Below are 18,416 nucleotides of genomic sequence, written 5' to 3'. Positions count from 1 at the left end.
GCCATTTCCTATTTGGGCACTAGAATTCAGAGTTCCCTTGCAGAGATCTTCAAAGTTAACTACACCCCACTCCTCTCTACAATCCGCTCTGATCTGCAGAGGTGGGACGTAGCGAAGTTTACTTGGTTTGGCTGTGTTAACATCATAAAAATGAATGTGCTGCCTAGTTTCCTGTATATCTTTCAGGCTCTCCCAGTGGCTGTCCCAACTTCTTTCTTCCATGAGATCAGGAAAATCTTCCAGAAATTTATCTGGAAAGGAAAACCTCCTAGACTAAAATATGCGTTGACCACTCTGCCCAAGGATCAGGGGGGAATGGCGGGGCCTAATCTACAATTATACCATTCCTCTGCTTTGCTAATTCGCATTGTGAAATGGCCTCGCCATGCTCAAATGAAACGATCGGTAGAGATGGAACGAGATCTAACTCACCCGCTGTTGTCTAACTTGCCCTGGAGTTCTAGGGGCCTTGCCGCACCTGGTTTAATATACCCGCTAATTGCAGATACAATTAAAATCTTTTTTAGGATCAATAGGCACAATTGTTTATAACCCTGGCCGTCACCAATGACCACTTTACAAAATAATCTGTGGTTTCCCCCTGGCATGAACGGATTGGCTTATAAAAACTGGAGGGGTACTCACCCTCTACGCGCCCTTCACCTATTAGATAAGGGAACGTGGCTAAATATTGATATTACCAAAGATAGATTACAACTCCCACACTTAGATTCTTGGTCTTTGTTACAATTCCAACACTATCACTATCTACTTAGCCTGGGTGACAAACAAAGCCTTAAGGTGGCCACACACGATACAATAAAACAGGGCTGTGGAGTCAGAGTCGTGGAGTCGGAGTCGTGGAGTCGGGCAATTTTGGGTGCCTGGAGTCGGAGTCGGGAAAAAATGCACCGACTCCGACTCCTAATGAATTTGTAACTGTAATTAAAATAGAAAATATGATAAAATGTTCTATTTCTCAGATAATAGTCATTAAAAATAATGTATATATACAGTATATATACAGTAATAGCTGTGCTTAGTATACAAAAATGAAATAAACCAATCAAAATTTGTTACTTGTGCTGCTTCAATAAAGCAGTCCACGTATTTTTAAGGTCAGATATACATATCTGATTGTGACTGTATATATGATGTGTACACAGGAATCTCTTATATATACTACATAACATCTATGCTGTAAGAATAAAGCCTGATGTGTAGCTGTGTCACTAATAGAGATGGTCAACAAGATGGAAATAATTCTGCATTGATGCTGATTTATGCAAATGTATGCACTCCCTTTGCTGATGAAATAAAATAATTTGATATGTTATTAAAATTTGGTTTGGTGACTACAAATTAAAGGGTAACTGAGACGGATGAAAATTAAAGTTTTATACATACCTGGGGCTTCCTCCAGCCCCCTTCAGGCTAATCAGTCCCTCACTGTCCTCCACCACCCGGATCTTCTGCTATGAGTCCCGGTAATTCAGTCAGTCAGCGGCTCCCACAGCCAGGAACATTCTGCACCTGCGCAATAGTGCTGCACAGGTGTAGTATGCTCCTGGCGGCGGAGTGTGTGCATGCGCACTACGCCTGACTGGCTCAAGTACCTGGACTCATAGCAGAAGATCCAGGTGGTGGAGGAGGACAACGAGGGACTGATTAGCCTGAAGGGGGCTGGAGGTTACCCCAGGTATGTATAAAACTTTAATTTCATCTGTCTCAGGTTTACTTTGTTACACAGTAGTACTATACTCTACATATGCACTCCCCACAGAGCTGCAGGGAATCCACTGAAAATGCTGTGCACATTGAACACAGAGGTGTTGTCTGTTTACAATCTCCTCATTCCCCTGCAGAGTACCTGCACATCATTCTTACATGTACCCACACTTACATTGCCTAGGGCCTGATAGATGTTCTTTGTTCCGGTTTGTACCTTTTACAAGTACTCTTACCAAGGACTAGTTTTAGTCTAAAGGGAATAAATATAGTAGTCTACATATCCTTCTCACTTCAGTTGTCTTGTAAAATTCCTAAAGCGTTGGCAGTTATGAGACGAATTTCATGTTACATACTTTTAATCAACAAAATTGTAATATGCAAATTAGAGGTGTTGGAGTCGGTGGAATCCTAAACTGAGGAGTCGGAGTCGGTGGATTTTTGGACCGACTCCACAGCCCTGCAATAAAATGATCCGATTTTACAGTCATTCGATAAAATCTCCCGAAAAAAATCGAAAGCTTTTTTTTTCATTCGACTGAAAAATCCGATCGGATTTCCCGTTTTCTTCGATTTTAATCGATCCGGACTGCCAGATATTTTTCTTCAATCTTTCTAAAGATTGTATGGTGTGTGTTGGATTGTCAATTTATTAATATACACACCCTAGCAATTTTGTTATAGTTTTCAATCATTTTTATCATAATTGAGGGAAAAATTTAACATGTGTGTGGTACATTGGTCAGATTTTTGAAATGTTACAATCAGTCAGAAAAATTGATTGCAATTCTTAAATTGAACAGATATTTAAAAAAATTGTATGGTGTGTGGCCACCTTAAGTCGGGACCTTACTCCCTTTGTGATGCTGTGTAATGCTGAGGGATATGCTACAAGAGTGATCTCACAAATATACTCTATGCTTATAGCAAATGCTGCTATCGCTACCTCCTTAAAAAGGTAGATGGGAGACCCTTCTAGGGCAGACTTTTTCAGATACCCAGTGGCTGAAGATTCTCATTTTAGCCCATAAATCATCTATTTCTGCTCGCATCCAGGAATCTGGCTACAAAATCCTAACCCAGTGGTACCATATGCCGGATAGACTCCACCAAATGTATCCCAACTCTAGCCCTCTTTGCTGGCGATGCGCAATGCACACAGGAACTCTTTTGCACATCTTCTGTAGCTGTCCGGCCATTGGCCTTTTTGGGGATTCTGTAAAGGCTATCATTGCTCAAGTGACTGGAGTGGAGACGTCTGATGATCCTGCCTATTATTTTTTGCATAATTCCCCAAGACTTCTCAGAAAATATTAAAAAAATCATTATCTAAACACCTTATTAATGCCACTCGTATACTTATAGCACGTCACCGGAAGACTTCCCATACCCCCTCGGTGGCCAAATGGCTACAAGAAATTAAGTCAATAGAACAAACGGAACATCTGACAGTCCATTCACTTGAGAAATGAGCAGTTTCTGCTGACATGGAGACCTTGGTTCGAATTTGCTGAATCTGATGAATATAGACGACTTTTAGGAGAACGATCCTGCCCTTGACGTTACGTGGGCGTCATTCTTTTATTAAGCTTTTACAGGAGAGGCTTTGATCTTTAGGTACATTTACTTACATGGCGCTCTCTGAGTGTGTTGAGCAGACCACATTTTACTCTCTTGTTTTTCTTTTTTCTGATACCCCTATACTGGGGATTCTACGCTCTTTCTTTTCTGTTCTTTCCCCTTTGGTTCTTTACCAGGCAGAAAAATATAGCAGCTTACATATCCCTCTTGCTTCAGTTGTCCTTAAAACTTTAGGACCCCCCCCCCCCAAAAAAAAAGTCTTCCTGGTTCCCCAGGTGTCGACCGAAAATTGTGTAATGCGTGGCCCCATGCTGCACACCTCCTCCAATGCACTCCTATAGCTGGGAGTGCTCTGCACTTGCGTAATAAACAAAAATGTGCAGTACGCACGTGCAAAACGCTTCCAGTTGCGAGAGCGGGTTAGAGGGGGCGTAGTGGCCTGGGCGACTCACACCAGGTTACAAATGCGGACAGTGGAGTAAACGCGGAGTGCAGAATCATCCCGAAGGAGCAGGAGGAATTCAAGGGCTAAAAGAAGTACCAGGTAAGTAGCTGGGCATTTTTTTCAGTTAACCTCCCAAGCATTCAATTTCACCAGGATTTCTGTGCAAAAAGTTTTTGTTTTTTTTTGTAATCAATTTTTAGTTAATATTGAATTCAATACAGGTTATTGTTTTGAATTCAATAAATAAATAAATAAATAAAAAAAATGTTTGCCGCAAGATGTTGATGACACTGTGTAATCCTGGTGTCATCAACACCGATCGCTGGGGAACATGTCATCACGCCAGGGGACATGGAAGAAGGCACTGGGGAAGCTATCAGAGGTACTCACCGTGGGGATCAGCACGTCAATGGTGAGTATAAGACCCCACCAAGTCTCCCCCATGTGCTGATGCAGGGTGCGCATTGGAAGCTAGGCTTCCAATCAGTGCGGTTTCTAGGCTAAATTGCTCTCAGGAGAGGGTGTAAAATTGCACCCTGTGGGCTCAAAAACATTATTTGCGATGCAGTATTTAGGCAAGCCCCCCCAGTATAGGTAGCCAGGTATAGGTGCAGCAGCACAGGTATAGATGGGCAGTATAGGTAGCCAGGTATATATGCGCAGTATAGGAAGGTGCTTCCCCCTCCCTCCCCAAAGATTACTGGCGCTTAGGGGAAATAGTATTTACTCACCCTGGCCTCTCTCCAGCATCAGCCGCACACCCTCCTCCATCGCGTACAGCTCAGCTCTGTGTACAGTACCAGGACGTAGCTTAATGATGTCATCAAGCCGCGTCAGGTTACTGTACACAGATCGGAGCTGTACGCATTGGAGGAGGGTGTGCGGCTGATGCTGGAGAGAGGCCAGGGTGAGCAAATACTATTTTCCCTAAGCGCCGGGGACCGGAAGAAAGGGGAGACAGCAGGAAGGGAGAGACAGCAGGGTATGGATAGGGGAGAGAGGGGGAAATCGCAGCAGGGATGGTAGGAAGGGTGGGATCACTGCAGAGAAGCCCTGCAAATGCTCTGCCCCGTGGCTCCACTCACTGGGATTCCCTAGGATGGCTGGATGCTTCCTTTTCACACTGTGGGTAGCACAGATCGCTACCCATAGTGTGCCGACAGGCATCCAGCCACCCTAGAGAATCCTGCTGAAGAGAAAAAAGTGGAGCCTGCGGGGCAGAGCAGCTAGAAATCTCTCTGGCGGCATGGATGAGCCCGGCTCATCCATACCGCTTTCAGCATGATTTTCCTGGACGGTCCATCTTTTGGAGGTTAAAGGGGACCTTAACTGAGAGGGATCTGGATGTTTTCTTTTAAACAATAGCAGTTGCTTGCCAGTCCTGCAGGTCTCTTTGGCTGCAGTAGTAGCTGAATCACACACCTGAAACAAGCATGCAGCTAATCCAGTCTGACTTAAAGAGAACCCGAGGTGGCATTGCATTATGCTAGTGGGGCACAGAGGCTGGTTGGGCACACTAACACCAGCCTCTGTTGCCCCATCGTGTGCCTCAAAGATCCCCCTGCTCGCCGCTATACTCCCCGCAGTGCTGGCGACACGCAGCGTGTCACCAGCACAATGTTTACCCTAGCGCTGTCTGTCAGCGCCGCTCCGCCGCATCGCCGCTACCCGCCCGTGTCCCTTCCCTCCCGTTGATTGGAGGGAAGGGACGAGGGCGGGTAGCGACGATGCGGAGGAGGCGGGGGAGCGGCGCTGACAGACAGCGCTAGGGTAAACATTGTGCTGGCGACACGCTGCGTGTCGCCAGCACTGCGGGGAGTATAGCGGCGAGCAGGGGGGTCTTTGAGGCACACGATGGGGCAACAGAGGCTGGTGTTAGTGTGCCCAAGTAACATAATGCAATGCCACCTCGGGTTCTCTTTAAAGGAGAACTGTAGTGAAAGGTACATGGAGGCTGCCATATTCATTTCCTTTTAAGCAATACCAGTTACCTGGCAGCCCTGCTGAGCTATCTGCCTGCAGAATCAAACCAGAAACAAGCATGCAGCTAATCTTGTCAGGTATGGCAAAAATGTCAGAAACACCTGATCTGCTGCATGCTTGTTCAGGGTCTAGGGCAAAAAGTATTAGAGGCAGAGGATCAGCAGGATAACCAGGCAACTGGTATTGCTGAAGAGGAAATCAATATGGCAGCCTCTATATACCTCTCACTACAGTTCTCCTTTAAAGTCAGAGCACCTGATCTGCATGCTTGTTCAGGGGCTGTTGCTAAAAGTATTAGAGACAGGATCATCAGCAAGAGAGTCAGGCAACCGGTATTATTTGAAAAGGAAAAATTCACATCCTTCTCAGTTGAGGTTCCATTTAAGTGTCCCTTGAAAGAACTACTGCGCCTGTGCAGTCTGCTCCGGCCCACGTGGCATTGATTGACAGCACCGATCGCGCAGGCGCAGTACAGAGCGACCTGGAGGTCGCTCTGACGTCATCGCCGGGGACCGGGTCGGAGCTCCGGCGAACGGCTGACTTCAGAGCTGCGGCGAGGGAGGTCCTGGGAGCTTGGGGCTGGAGGAAGCCCCCGGTAAGTACCACTCTTTTTCATTGATTTGCCCTGATAACTCCTTTAAGATTGGTTGGAGGTGCCCATACATGTACAATCACGATTGTATGTACAATCGGTAAACTAAAAATATCGATTTCACGCTGGAAATCGGGTAATTTCACTGCCACCACTCTCTGATTTGATAGCTTTGCGGTATCTTCGCCCTATCATAATATGGAGGCCAGCCCAATCACGTCCTACATGCTCCAGTCCCCATTCGGGGGAATAGTCACGTCCCATGGCTTGAAGACTGAGCAGTGTGACATTAAAGAAAGGTTTCTGGGTATATAGATATACATATGCACAGATGGAGAAACTGGTTGCTTATATAGCTTATATACAGCTGTTATTTCCCACAATGCAACGAGGCTCACAGACAGAAAACTGTCAGGACCTAGGTTCTGACATCACACTGTGGGAGGGGTTTCACCACAATATCAGCCATACAGACCCCCCCCCTGATTATTCGAGAAACGGTAAAGATTTCTCATGGGAAAGGGGGGGGGGAATCAGCTACTGCTTGGGATGAAGTACAATCCTTGGTTACAGTTCCTCTTTAAGGTACATACAGATGACAGAATTGATAAGAGACAATCACTACTGATTGTTCCAGGTGATAATCTTGTGTCTATACATCTCAGTGAGGAATGAGTTTGGTGCCTCCAGTTTGGGTGCCACTAGTGTTGGCTCCCCACCCCTTTTCACGGAACAGAGCAAGCAGCCGGGCTGTAGCCAAACATATCCCCACAGTGCTAATGACCAACATTTATGGAAACAAAAATGGAGGGCAAAGCTTCAGCTGTGTTAAAAGGAAATTCCACAAGTTAGGTCTACGATACACACACTACATGATACATACATAGACATATGACTATGGTAGGGATTAGATTGTGAGCTCCTCATAGGGACAGTTAAGTGACAAGACTAAATACACTCTGTGCAGCACTGAAAGAGATTTTGGCCCTATATAAATACTAAATAATAATAGTTCACTAAAACTGACTATGAATTAATACATGTGGAAGTATAGTACATAACCAAAAAGTGTGAAACAACTTAGGCTAAGTTCACAGTGGGACGTTAAAGTCGCACGTTAAACCAGCATTTAACGCAGAATAACTCACTGCAATGAAAAATCAATACCCCGTTCACAGTGCACACGTTGCGTTGGTGTCTAACACTGCACGTTAAGTAAAAGTACTGCATGCAGTGCGTTATACACGTTATTAGCTGCATTACTGTTTGCACATGCTCAGTAATGACTTGGAAGCATACTTCATTGCCTGTATTTTTTACTGTATCTGCGGCAACGCTGCGTTGCGACTTTTTGGGCGCGTTGCGTTGTAAGTTTGCGGTGCAACTTTAACGTCGCATCAAAACGCAACGTCCCACTGTGAATCTAGCCTGAAAATACCTCTTGAAGCTCATCAAGAGAATGCCAAGAGCGTGCAAAGCGGTAATCAAAGCAATAGGTGGCTACTTTGAAGAACCTAGAATATGACATATTTTCAGTTGTTTCACACTTTTTGGTTATGTACTATACTTCAACGTGTGTTAATTCATAGTTTGGATGCCTTCAGTGTGAATCTACAATGTTCATAGTCATGAAAATAAAAGGGAAAAAAAAAAAAAACAACTCTTTGAATGAGAAGGTGTGTCCAAACTTGTGGTCCGTAACACACACACACACTGAAATTTTCCACATTTTGTCATATTACTGCCACAAACCTGAATCAATTTTATTGGAATTCCACGTGAAAGACCAATACAAAGTGGTGTACACGTGAGAAGTGGAACGAAAATCATACAGGATTCCACACATTTGAAAAAAAAAACAAAAAACTGCAAAGTGGGGTGTGCACAATTATTCAGCCCCGAGTCAATACTTTGTAGAACCACCTTTTGCTGCAATTACAGCTGCCAGTGTTTTAGGGTATCTCTCTACCAGCTTTGCACATCTAGAGACTGAAATCCTTGCCCATTCTTCTTTTCAAAACAGCTCCAGCTCAGTCAGATTAGATGGACAGCTTGCCACAGATTCTCGATTGGATTTAGATCTGGACTTTGACTGGGCCATTCTAGCACATGGATATGTTTTGTTTTAAAGCATTCCATTGTTGCCCTGGCTTTACGTTTAGGGTCATTGTCCTGCTGGAAGGTGAACCTCCGCCCCAGTCTCAATTCTTTTGCAGACTCCAAGAGATTTTCTTCCAAGATTGCCCTGTATTTGGCTCCCTCCATCTTCCCATCAACTCTGACCAGCTTCCCTGCCCCTGCTGAAGAGAAGCACCCACAGAGCATGATGCTGCCACCACATTTGACAGTGGGGATGGTGAGTTCAGAGTGATGTGCAGTGTTAGTTTTCTGCCACACATAGCGTTTTGCATTTTGGGCAAAAAGTTCCATTTTGGTCTCATCTGACCAGAGCATCTTCTTCCACATGTTTGCTGTGTCCCCCATATGGCTTGTGGCAAACTGCCAACGGGACTGCTTACCGTATATACTCGCATATAAGCCGACCCGCATATAAGCCGACCCCCAACTTTTCCCTGAAAAAACAGGGAAAAATGATTGACCCCCATATAAGCCGGTAGTAGGAAATGCTGGATTGGTGCAGCCCCCCAGTGTGTCCCAGTATAGCTAGTATAGTGCCCAGTATAGGTAGGTAGTGTCCAGTATAGCTAGTATAGTGCCCAGTATAGCTAGTAAAGTGCCCAGTATAGCCAGTATAGTGCCCAGTATAGCGCCCAGTATGGGTAGGTGGTGCCTCAGTTTAGCTAGTATAGTGCCCCAGTATGGCTAGTAAAGTGCCCAGCTTAGCCAGTATAGTGCCAAGTTTAGTTAGTATAGTGCCCAGTTTAGCCAGTATAGTGCCCCAGTATGGCTAGTAAAGTGCCCAGTTTAGCCAGTATAGTGCCCAAATTAGCTAGTAAAGTGCCCAGTATAGTGCCCAGTTTAGCCAGTATATAGTGCCCAGTTTAGCCAGTATAGTGCCCAGTTTAGCCAGTATAGTGCCCCAGTATGGCTAGTAAAGTGCCCAGTTTAGCCAGTATAGCGCCCAGTTTAGCCAGTATAGCGCCCAGTTTAGCCAGTATAGCGCCCAGTTTAGCCAGTATAGCGCCCAGTTTAGCCAGTATAGCGCCCAGTTTAGCCAGTATAGCGCCCAGCATAGGTAGGTAGTGCTCCCCCCCAGCTCCCCCTGCTGCTATTACCTGCTTAGGCAGCGGCCGCTTCCTAATCCGCGTTCCCCTTCTGAAACTTTCTCAGAGTGTATCACAGCAGCGCGCCCGGCGCTGCTGCTGTGACGATGCAGGGGGCAGGAAAGAGCACGGCTCCCTATAGCGGCGATCTGTATCGCCGTTACCAAGGGAACCGCTCTTTCCTGCCCCCTGCATCGGCACAGCAGCAGCGCCGGGCGTGCTGCTGTGATACACTCTGAGAAAGTTTCAGAAGGGGAACGCGGATTAGGAAGCGGCCGCTGCCTAAGCAGGTAATAGCAGCGGCGGCCGCGGGGGGAGCGGACCACCCACCACTAACCACTAGACCACCAGGGAAGACTCGCATACAAGCCGACCCCCCAACTTTTGACCCCCTTTTTGGGGGTCAAAAATTCGGCTTGTATGCGAGTATATACGGTATGCTTTTCTGTTAACAATGGCTTTCTTCTTGCCACTCTTCCATAAAGGCCAACTTTGTGCAGTGCACGACTAATAGTTGTCCTATGGAAAGATTCTCCCACCCGAGCTGTAGATCTCCGCAGCTCATCAAGAGTCACCATGGGCCTCTTGACTGCATTTCTGATCAGCGCTTTCCTTGTTCGGCCTGTGAATTTAGGTGCACGGCCTTGTCTTGGTAGGCTTACAGTTGTGCCATACTCCTTCCATTTCTGAATGAACGCTTGAACAGTGCTCCGTGGGATGTTCAAGGCTTTGGAAATCTTTTAGTAGCCTAATGCTACATACACACTTGAGATAAAAGTCTTTGAAAAAGGCAAGATCACAGACCAATTTTACCCCATTCTATGTAGTGTATGAGAGCCATACTCTACACAGTCTTTTCAATGGAGCTGAACTCAAATAAAAATCTTTACAAGATCCTGCACACAAAAAGATCCATTCCTGCAATATGCATTCATAGTCTATGATATCTGCAGATCCTCATACACACCTTGTTTAACAGACATTCATCTGCAGATCAGATCCACCAGGATGGATCTTCAGATCTGCAGGTGATTGTCAGATATGCAGATGAATGTCTGTTAAACAAGGTGTGTATGAGGATTTGCAGATCTCAGACTATGGGCTTGATTGACAAAGCGGTGCTAACCGTCTTTAGACATGCTAACCAGGGTGCTAAGTAGGTTAGCACCGGATTTCCAAGCAGATTGCGCGCAAAGTTTTGTGTGCGCAAATTCCTATGCACGCTAAGTCCCATAGGCTTTAATGGGCACTTCGCGCGGAGCGCCCTGCGCGCGTAAAGTTGTACGAAAAGCTTGTTTAAACGTGCTAAGGGGGTTTTCACAGGCGTGCTAACAGTTAGCACCGCTTTGTGAATCAAGCCCTATGAATGCATTTTGCAGGAACAGATCTTGTGAATGTGTACAGCATCTTTGTGTGCAGGATCTTGCAAAGATTTTTATCTGATGAGGAGTTCAGCTCCATAGAATAGACTGTGTATAGTATGGCTCTCATACTACATGGAAGGGGCAAAATTGGTCTGTGATCTTGCCTATTCCAAAGACTTTTATCTCAAGTGTGTACGTAGCATTAGCCTGCTTTAAATTTCTCAATAACTTTAAATTTCTCAATAACTTTATCCCTGACCTGTCTGGTGTGTTCTTTGGACCCCCAATATTCGCTTAGACAACCTCTGAGGCCGTCACAGAGCAGCTGTATTTGTACTGACATTAGATTAAATAGAGTGCACCTGTGTGTAGTCATTAGCACTCATCAGGCAATGTCTATGGGCAATTGACTGCACTCAGACCAAAGGGGGCTGAATAATTAAGCACACCCCACTTTGCAGTAATTTTTTTTTTTTTTTTTAATGTTTGGAATCATGTATGATTTTCGTTCCACTTCTCATGTGTACACCACTTTGTATTTCACATGGAATTCCAATAAAATCGATTGATGTTTGTGGCACTAATATGACAAAATGTGGAAAACTTCAAGGTGCCAAATACTTTTGCAAACCACTGTATTTAGCAAACCTTGTCATGATTTGATATGAGCCATGCAAGAGTTGCAAACTTAGCCCAAATAGACAGTTATTTATAACTGCAGGCCAGGTTTACCACATCAGTTACCAGTAGTCAGTCTTTGTTTTGTTAAAGCGGATCCGAGATGAAAAACTAACTATAACAAGTAGCTTGTCTATATAGCTCATGTAAAGTTTAGATAGTTTACACAGCAAATCTAGCTGTATACAGCTTCAACAGTTTATGATGACTTAATCCTGTGATACAATGAGAGCGGCCATGTTCTGTTTGTCATCATTACACAGGTAATCTGCAGCTGCATCTCCACCCCTCAGCCTGTGAAAAATTCACTCCCCCCTCCCCTCTGCCTCTGAAATCTCTGGCTAGTAACCTCCTCCTCCTGCCCAGACTGAGCTCCCATAAGCCCTTGCTACATGGCATATTGGAGAAGCTGTGGGCAAGGCTTGTTTAGTTTATAGGGAATTCGAGTATTAAAACAAAAAAAAACCAAACAAAAAAAAAAGTGTTTGGCTTGAGGAATGCCCTATAAACTATATGGAAGGAACACAATTGTGTAATGAATAAAAGTTTATCTCAGATCCACTTTAAGGCCTGGGGCACACCAAAACCGCTAGCAGATTCACAAAACGCTAGCGGCTTTGGGTGCGGATGACAGAGTTTAGTCCCAGTGCACACCGAGGGGATCTTGATGCGATCCGCCGGCCGCATCAGCCTGAGCATCCGCGTGGCTAATGTATCTCTATGGGCTGGTGCACACCGGCGGTTTGAGGTTTTAAGCAAACCGCAAACGTGCAGCAAGAGGCACGTTTGCGGTTTGCTAAAAACCTCAAACCGCCGGTGTGCACCAGCCCATAGAGATACATTAGCCACGTGGATTTTCAGGTGGATGCGGCTGGCGGATCCGCCCGGTGTGCACTGGGCCTAAGTCCTCACTGGTTTGATATTTACTGCATGACTACAGCGGGATATCAGCGATAAAAGCTTTGACCGTGTCAGAGCAGAAAGTACTTTTCCTGGTGAGACCTCAGGGGCATTGAAAGGTCTCCCTCAGCCACACACACAATACAGTACAATCATTTGGTAGGACATCATGCTGGGTACACAATACAATTTCCGCCCCCCCAATTGCCTATGGACCTTAAGATAAATTTAGATAAAAAAGTGGTTTACCTCATTGCCAAGCCAAATGTACCCTGAATGTATTTAGACAGTTTAGCCTGTCTAATTCCCCCTCATTTGTGTCTAAATTACTAGTTGTAATTTGATCTTTCCCCACTGTGTCACAAGACTGCCATGGCTGATAAGCTCATTTGAAAGCACAGGACGTTAACAATATCTTTGCTTCCATAAATCAGGAAGTAGACACATTGTAGATTTATCTCAGGATTATTATCAGCTGTAACAAAGAAATGTTTTGCTGACCGATCCACGCCGATTGGCGTGAAAGCAGCGGCAGCCCCAGGAACACTCCACGCCAATTGGCAGGATCGCGTGCACATCTCCGCTTGGAAGGCGGAGTTTCAGTCTCCCAGTGGCGATCGACGCTTGTAGACTGATAGACGGCGAAACTGTTTCGCCATCTAATAACCCTGTACAGCGCTGCAATCTAAGGCAGCGCTGTACTGGGGACAGCTGTGTGACATGGCTGTCCCCTTTGTAGCTCAGGAAGTGATCGGCTGTCATAGGCTGAAGCCTTTGACAGCCGATCACACTGATTATACAATACAAAAATACATACAAAAAAGAAATGTATAAAAAATAATAAAATAAAAAAAAAAGTATTATGGGCAGAAGATCAGCAGGATAGGCAGGCAATTGGTCTAGCTTAAAACAAAATAAATATGGTAGCCTCCATATTCTTCTCATTACAGTTGTCCCTTTTTTTTATGTTGCTGTAGCCAAAAACAGGTTGACTTGGCCTTGTGTTGTCATATCATTGTCAAGTTGAAATGTCCAAGTAAGTCCCATGCTCAGCTTCCTGGCTCATGAGTGCAAATTTACCTCCAGTATTTGACAACTGACCAAATTTCCTGTGCCTTCCTAGCTCACACATCTCCAAAACATCAGCGATCCACCACCATGTTATACAATAGGAATGGTGGACATTTCATCACAGGCATTGTTAACTCCTCTCCAAATGTAGTTTATGGTTGGGGTCAAAAAGTTCAAGCCAGAAGGTCTTGAGGCAAGACTCTAAGCGGTTTGGCATATTGTAAGCAGGATACTTTGTGGCATTTGTGTAGTAATGACTTTCTTCTGGCAAACCGAGCATGCACCCCATCTTTCTTCAAATGCCTCCTTATTGTGCATCTTGAAACTGCCACACACACAAGCTTAAATGCTTTCCTTGCATTGAAAGACATCCATGGCTATAATTACTAGGTAATGCCCAAGTGATGTTGATCCAGGGATTTTACCTGATTGCCATCTGGAGTCCGGAAGGAATTTTTTTCCCTTGTGGGGCTAATTGGACCATGCATTGTGAGGGTTTTTTGGCTGGATAGTGTAATGGTTAAGGGCTCTGCCTCTGATACAGGTGACCTGGGTTCGAATCTCGGCTCTGCCTGTTCAGTAAGCCAGAACCTATTTCAGTAGGAGACTTTGGGCAAGTCCCCCTAACACTGCTACTGCCTATAGAGCGCGCCCTAGTGGCTGCAGCTCTGGCGCTTTGAGTCCGCCAGGAGAAAAGCGCGATATAAGTGTTCTGTGTTTGTTTGTTTGTTTGTTCCTCTGGATCAACAGGGATATGTGAGGGAGCAGGCTGGTGGTATACTTTTTTTTATGGTTGTACGTGATGTCTTTTGTCAACCCAAATAACTATGTAACTATATGTAACAAAGTTCTGCATTTCACCTTAAGTTATTTGAGGGGTTTTCCTTGCATCCCAAACAATTTTTGAAGCAGTTGTGAGTGAAATTTTAGTTGGTCTACCTGACCATGCATTTGTTTCCACAGAACCCATCATTTTCCATTTCCACTTATCTGAGAAATAGTATATTTTATCACCATTTTTCTCTTAGGGCCTGAGCCCAATAAAAGCAGTTGTGTCCGCTTTTCAGAAACACATCAATGTTACAGATGCTGAAAAGCTGACACAACTGCGTACAACTGCATTAGTGGGCTCAGGCCCTTAGGCTAGGTTCACAGTGGGTCGCAACGTAGCGTTACAACACAAGGCAAAAAAAAAAAAAAAAAAAAAAGATGGTAAAGCACATTAATACTGCGATGCATACAGTAAGTACAGTGAAACATACACGCAATAAGTATGCATCCCTGTACTTGGTAATGTGTGCATTTAGGGGTAACGCATTGCAGCAGTGCGTTACCATAACGCTACACTTTGAAATGTGACACTAACGCTGCAGTGTGAACGTCCCCATACAGTGCGGTAAGCTGCATTATAAGACTTTATAACACAGCTCCACAACATCCCACTGTGCACCTAGCCTCAATATTTATATCTATTAGAAGTCAGAGATGATGCATAGTTGCACGGTTCCGACTCCAGGTACCCAAAAATTGCTCCTCGACTCCACAACTCTGTTAAATATAGTCCTGGGTCTGTTGGTGTGCTCTATGAATTTGTGTCAAAGTATGAATCCCCCCCCATGTTCTTCTCTACAGCTTCAGACTTTTTACTTTTCAGAGCTGGCTCCTGGAATTTGATAGGACTTTCAATGCTGCTGGTGTATATAAGGGCTCTTTTACACTTTGGCTGTTGCGTTGCACAAAACCATCGCATTCTGATGTAGAAGCAATGATAGTCCTATGAGCTTATCACATCAACCGCGGTGCAGCACAGCGGGCACCAACGCAGTAGTCTGTTAACAGTACAAAGTGTGTACTGTATTTACATGGGAAGAGAGGCATACTTAAATGGTACTGTATGCTTTACTGTATGGCCACACCTCACCGTCAAAACACAATGCAACCATTTGGCAATGTTGCAGTGAGACTGAAGAATAATCCCATTGCAACGGATGCAGTACAGCGTGTAAGAAGCCTAAACAACTAACAGTTACTAAGTTTTACTAATATATGATTTATTGCTTTATAATATTAAAACCTTGTTATGGTGAGTGGAGTTTGACAAGCAGATGTTCCCCTTGAATTGACAAGAAGTAACCCCTGGGGTAACACTAACTCATGTTGCTAGCCCATGCGCTAAGCATAACAGAGATACAAGTTAAAATAACAATTATTACATCGGAGCAGTGCTTTCCAGCGCTGCTAGATTTGGGTGCAGCCAGCGCCACCATAGACTATAATGGAAATTACATCTACAGCAGCGCTCAGTGAGTAGCGTGGGTAGCCGTCAGAAGACGGAGCCAAAGTTGTTTTAAAAAAAAGCAATCGCTGGAAGCCGAATTATATCATTCCCCACTATCCATGGCGGCCTGGAGGGGGAATAGTAATTAACACGGCCCGGACATGTGAAGAAGCAGGATCAGGCATATACCGGCTGTATCCTGCGCCCAAGTCTCCCGGCGCCGCTTTCAAATGTATGCTGATTACATGGCATTCTGATCAGAGACACTGTGCAGCAAGTCCAAAGTTTACGCAATTATAGATAACACAGGTATGAAAAGGAAATGGCAGTAAATATCACTGCTTTGATCCATAGCAATTTACTCTGGTACAACAATTAAGATATAAAATTTGATTACAAAAGTAATAGATATATATTAACACTTAATATTTTATGGACAGTCACACAAATAGCGACAATACTCCAGGTCATTTTAAATTTACACATAACTGACAAGCAACGTCACAGACATAGGATTAGAATCCCTGCGGGGTGTACTCCTCCACACTACTGAGTGCAGCTGTATCATGATATGACATAACGTTCCTAATGTGGGATGCAGCACACACAGCACCTCCACCCTCCCCCAGAACAGTTCTGGAATAAAGTGAAGCCCGGAGCAGACAGGCGGTGCACATTGCCCCCCTGTCATCCCCCTGCTAGTCCCACCACCAGTTGCTCTTCACACCTCACACGTCTCTCACCTATGGTTGATATAAATGTAGAGTTGAAGGCATCTTCTGAGAACCTGAACAACACGCAAGTCTTTCCGACCCCCGAGTCACCGATCAGAAGCAGTTTAAACAAATAGTCGTAAGTCTTCGCCATATTAAAAACTACTATACAGGAAATACCAGCGGAAGAATCCTATTGGCTGGTGATCTAATCAATCAACCACGGCGTGACCGGCAATTGGCTACTCTCCTTGTGGCGTCACTTAAAGCAGCCCATCTCCGGGGACCCCCAAGGCCGATCCCAGCGTAAAGTTTATCTCGCTAAGCGGACGAGTCAAACTGAGATGTGGCAGCTGATTGGCCGAGTGGACGTCAGAGCGGCAGCTCCTGATTGGCTGTCAGGGAGGTTGAGGTTCTGTAATGTCACAAGGAGGGTTGTTGCATCTTTCCTGACCTGTATATTTAGCGTCAGCTGGGCTGGCTCACTTTTGCTACTCGGAAGTAGAGATGGGAAGTTCGGATCTTTTCAATGATCCGGATGATTCGAATCGGATCATTGAAAAGATCCGGATCTTTGATCCGAATCTCGGATCATTTTACAAGGGAAGCATTCGGGGGGTGAAATGACTAGCAGGACAGGAGAAGGAGAGGGGGGTGGACACACAGAGAAGGGGAGAAGATGGACAGAGGGCAGGGAGTGGACAGAGAAGGGAGGAGCAGAGAGCAGAAATGTTTGCACGTAATACTCACATGCTGCAATCATATGCTTTACATGTATTTCACCTATATGCTCATCTGTGTACTCTGAATGAAAACGTCGCACAGTGAAAGAAAGCATTCCCCGAAGATAAGTGCAGCTGTGCCGAGTACAGGAGGATCATATATTGCACAGCAATCACAGTGCCTGCAAAGTTACTGAGCTGTGCTGAGCCAAAAGTTTCCAATGTGATCACTGTGCAGCACTACTGAACAGCCAGCCTATAATGGGCAGCACATTGCAGCCAGTATGTGTGCTCTACACATATCTGGCAGTGGCACTGATGTCCCCTCTCTCTCAACTACCTGTGGCTGCAAGGCTGCCTCCCATCCAACAGAGCGATCCATCCCTGCTCTGCTTCCAGGACCCCGCTGCCCGCTGAGAGGGGGGGGGGCGTGTCGCTCCTGGCCCCGCCCCTTTTGCGATCCGAATCACTCATTTTGATGATTCGGATGATCGACTCATAAAATAGATTCGGATCAATCGTTCATGATCCGGACAACACTACTCGGAAGCGCTATAATATACTTACTGCTTCAAAGGAGTGGATTGAAAGTTATTGGAAGTTTTAAATAGATTTCAGATTTTAATCTACATTTTATAGGGCAGCTAGTTCAGACAGTGTCAAATTTATCAAGGTGATGTAATAGTAAAAAGCTGTAGCAGGTGCTCACATTAGCCAATAGAAGTCCTTGTTTCATTCAGTAGCAGCAACCTAATTAATTGTTCTATAAACTGCACATTTTTTCTTGCTAAATCGTGGCATAGCAGAGCGGGCAGCACAATGGCGTAGTGGGTAGCACTCTCGCCCTGCAACCGCTGGGTCCCCGGTTTGAATCCCAGCCAGGTCAACATCTGCAAGGAGTTTGTATGTTCTCCCTGTGTCTGAGTGGGTTTCCTCCGGGCAATCCAGTATCCTCCCACATCCCAAAAACATTCAGATAAGTTAATTGGCTTCCCCCTAAAAACTGGCCTTAAAACTATGATACATGCACTACACGATACAGACATATGACTACGGTAGGGACTAGATTGTGAGTTTCTCTGAGGGACAGTTAGTGACAACACAATATTCTCTGTACAGCACTGCATAATATGTTGG

General features: G+C 45.1%; 1 protein-coding gene across 1 annotated transcript in view; it reads right to left on the bottom strand.

The window, feature by feature from the left end:
• Window positions 1-16,871, bottom strand: part of RAB8A (RAB8A, member RAS oncogene family) — a 67,402-nt gene extending 50,531 nt beyond the window's left edge. Inside the window, exon 1 of the mRNA XM_068233935.1 lies at window positions 16,588-16,871. Within this exon, the coding sequence (XP_068090036.1) occupies window positions 16,588-16,711 (124 nt within the window). The 5' untranslated portion in view covers window positions 16,712-16,871. The remainder of the gene's footprint in view (window positions 1-16,587) is intronic.
• Between the last annotated feature and the right edge of the window lie 1,545 nt (window positions 16,872-18,416).

This window comes from Hyperolius riggenbachi, chromosome 1 (assembly GCF_040937935.1).
Source record: "Hyperolius riggenbachi isolate aHypRig1 chromosome 1, aHypRig1.pri, whole genome shotgun sequence".
NCBI lineage: Eukaryota > Metazoa > Chordata > Amphibia > Anura > Hyperoliidae > Hyperolius > Hyperolius riggenbachi.
This window is presented reverse-complemented; position numbering and strand designations above follow the sequence as displayed.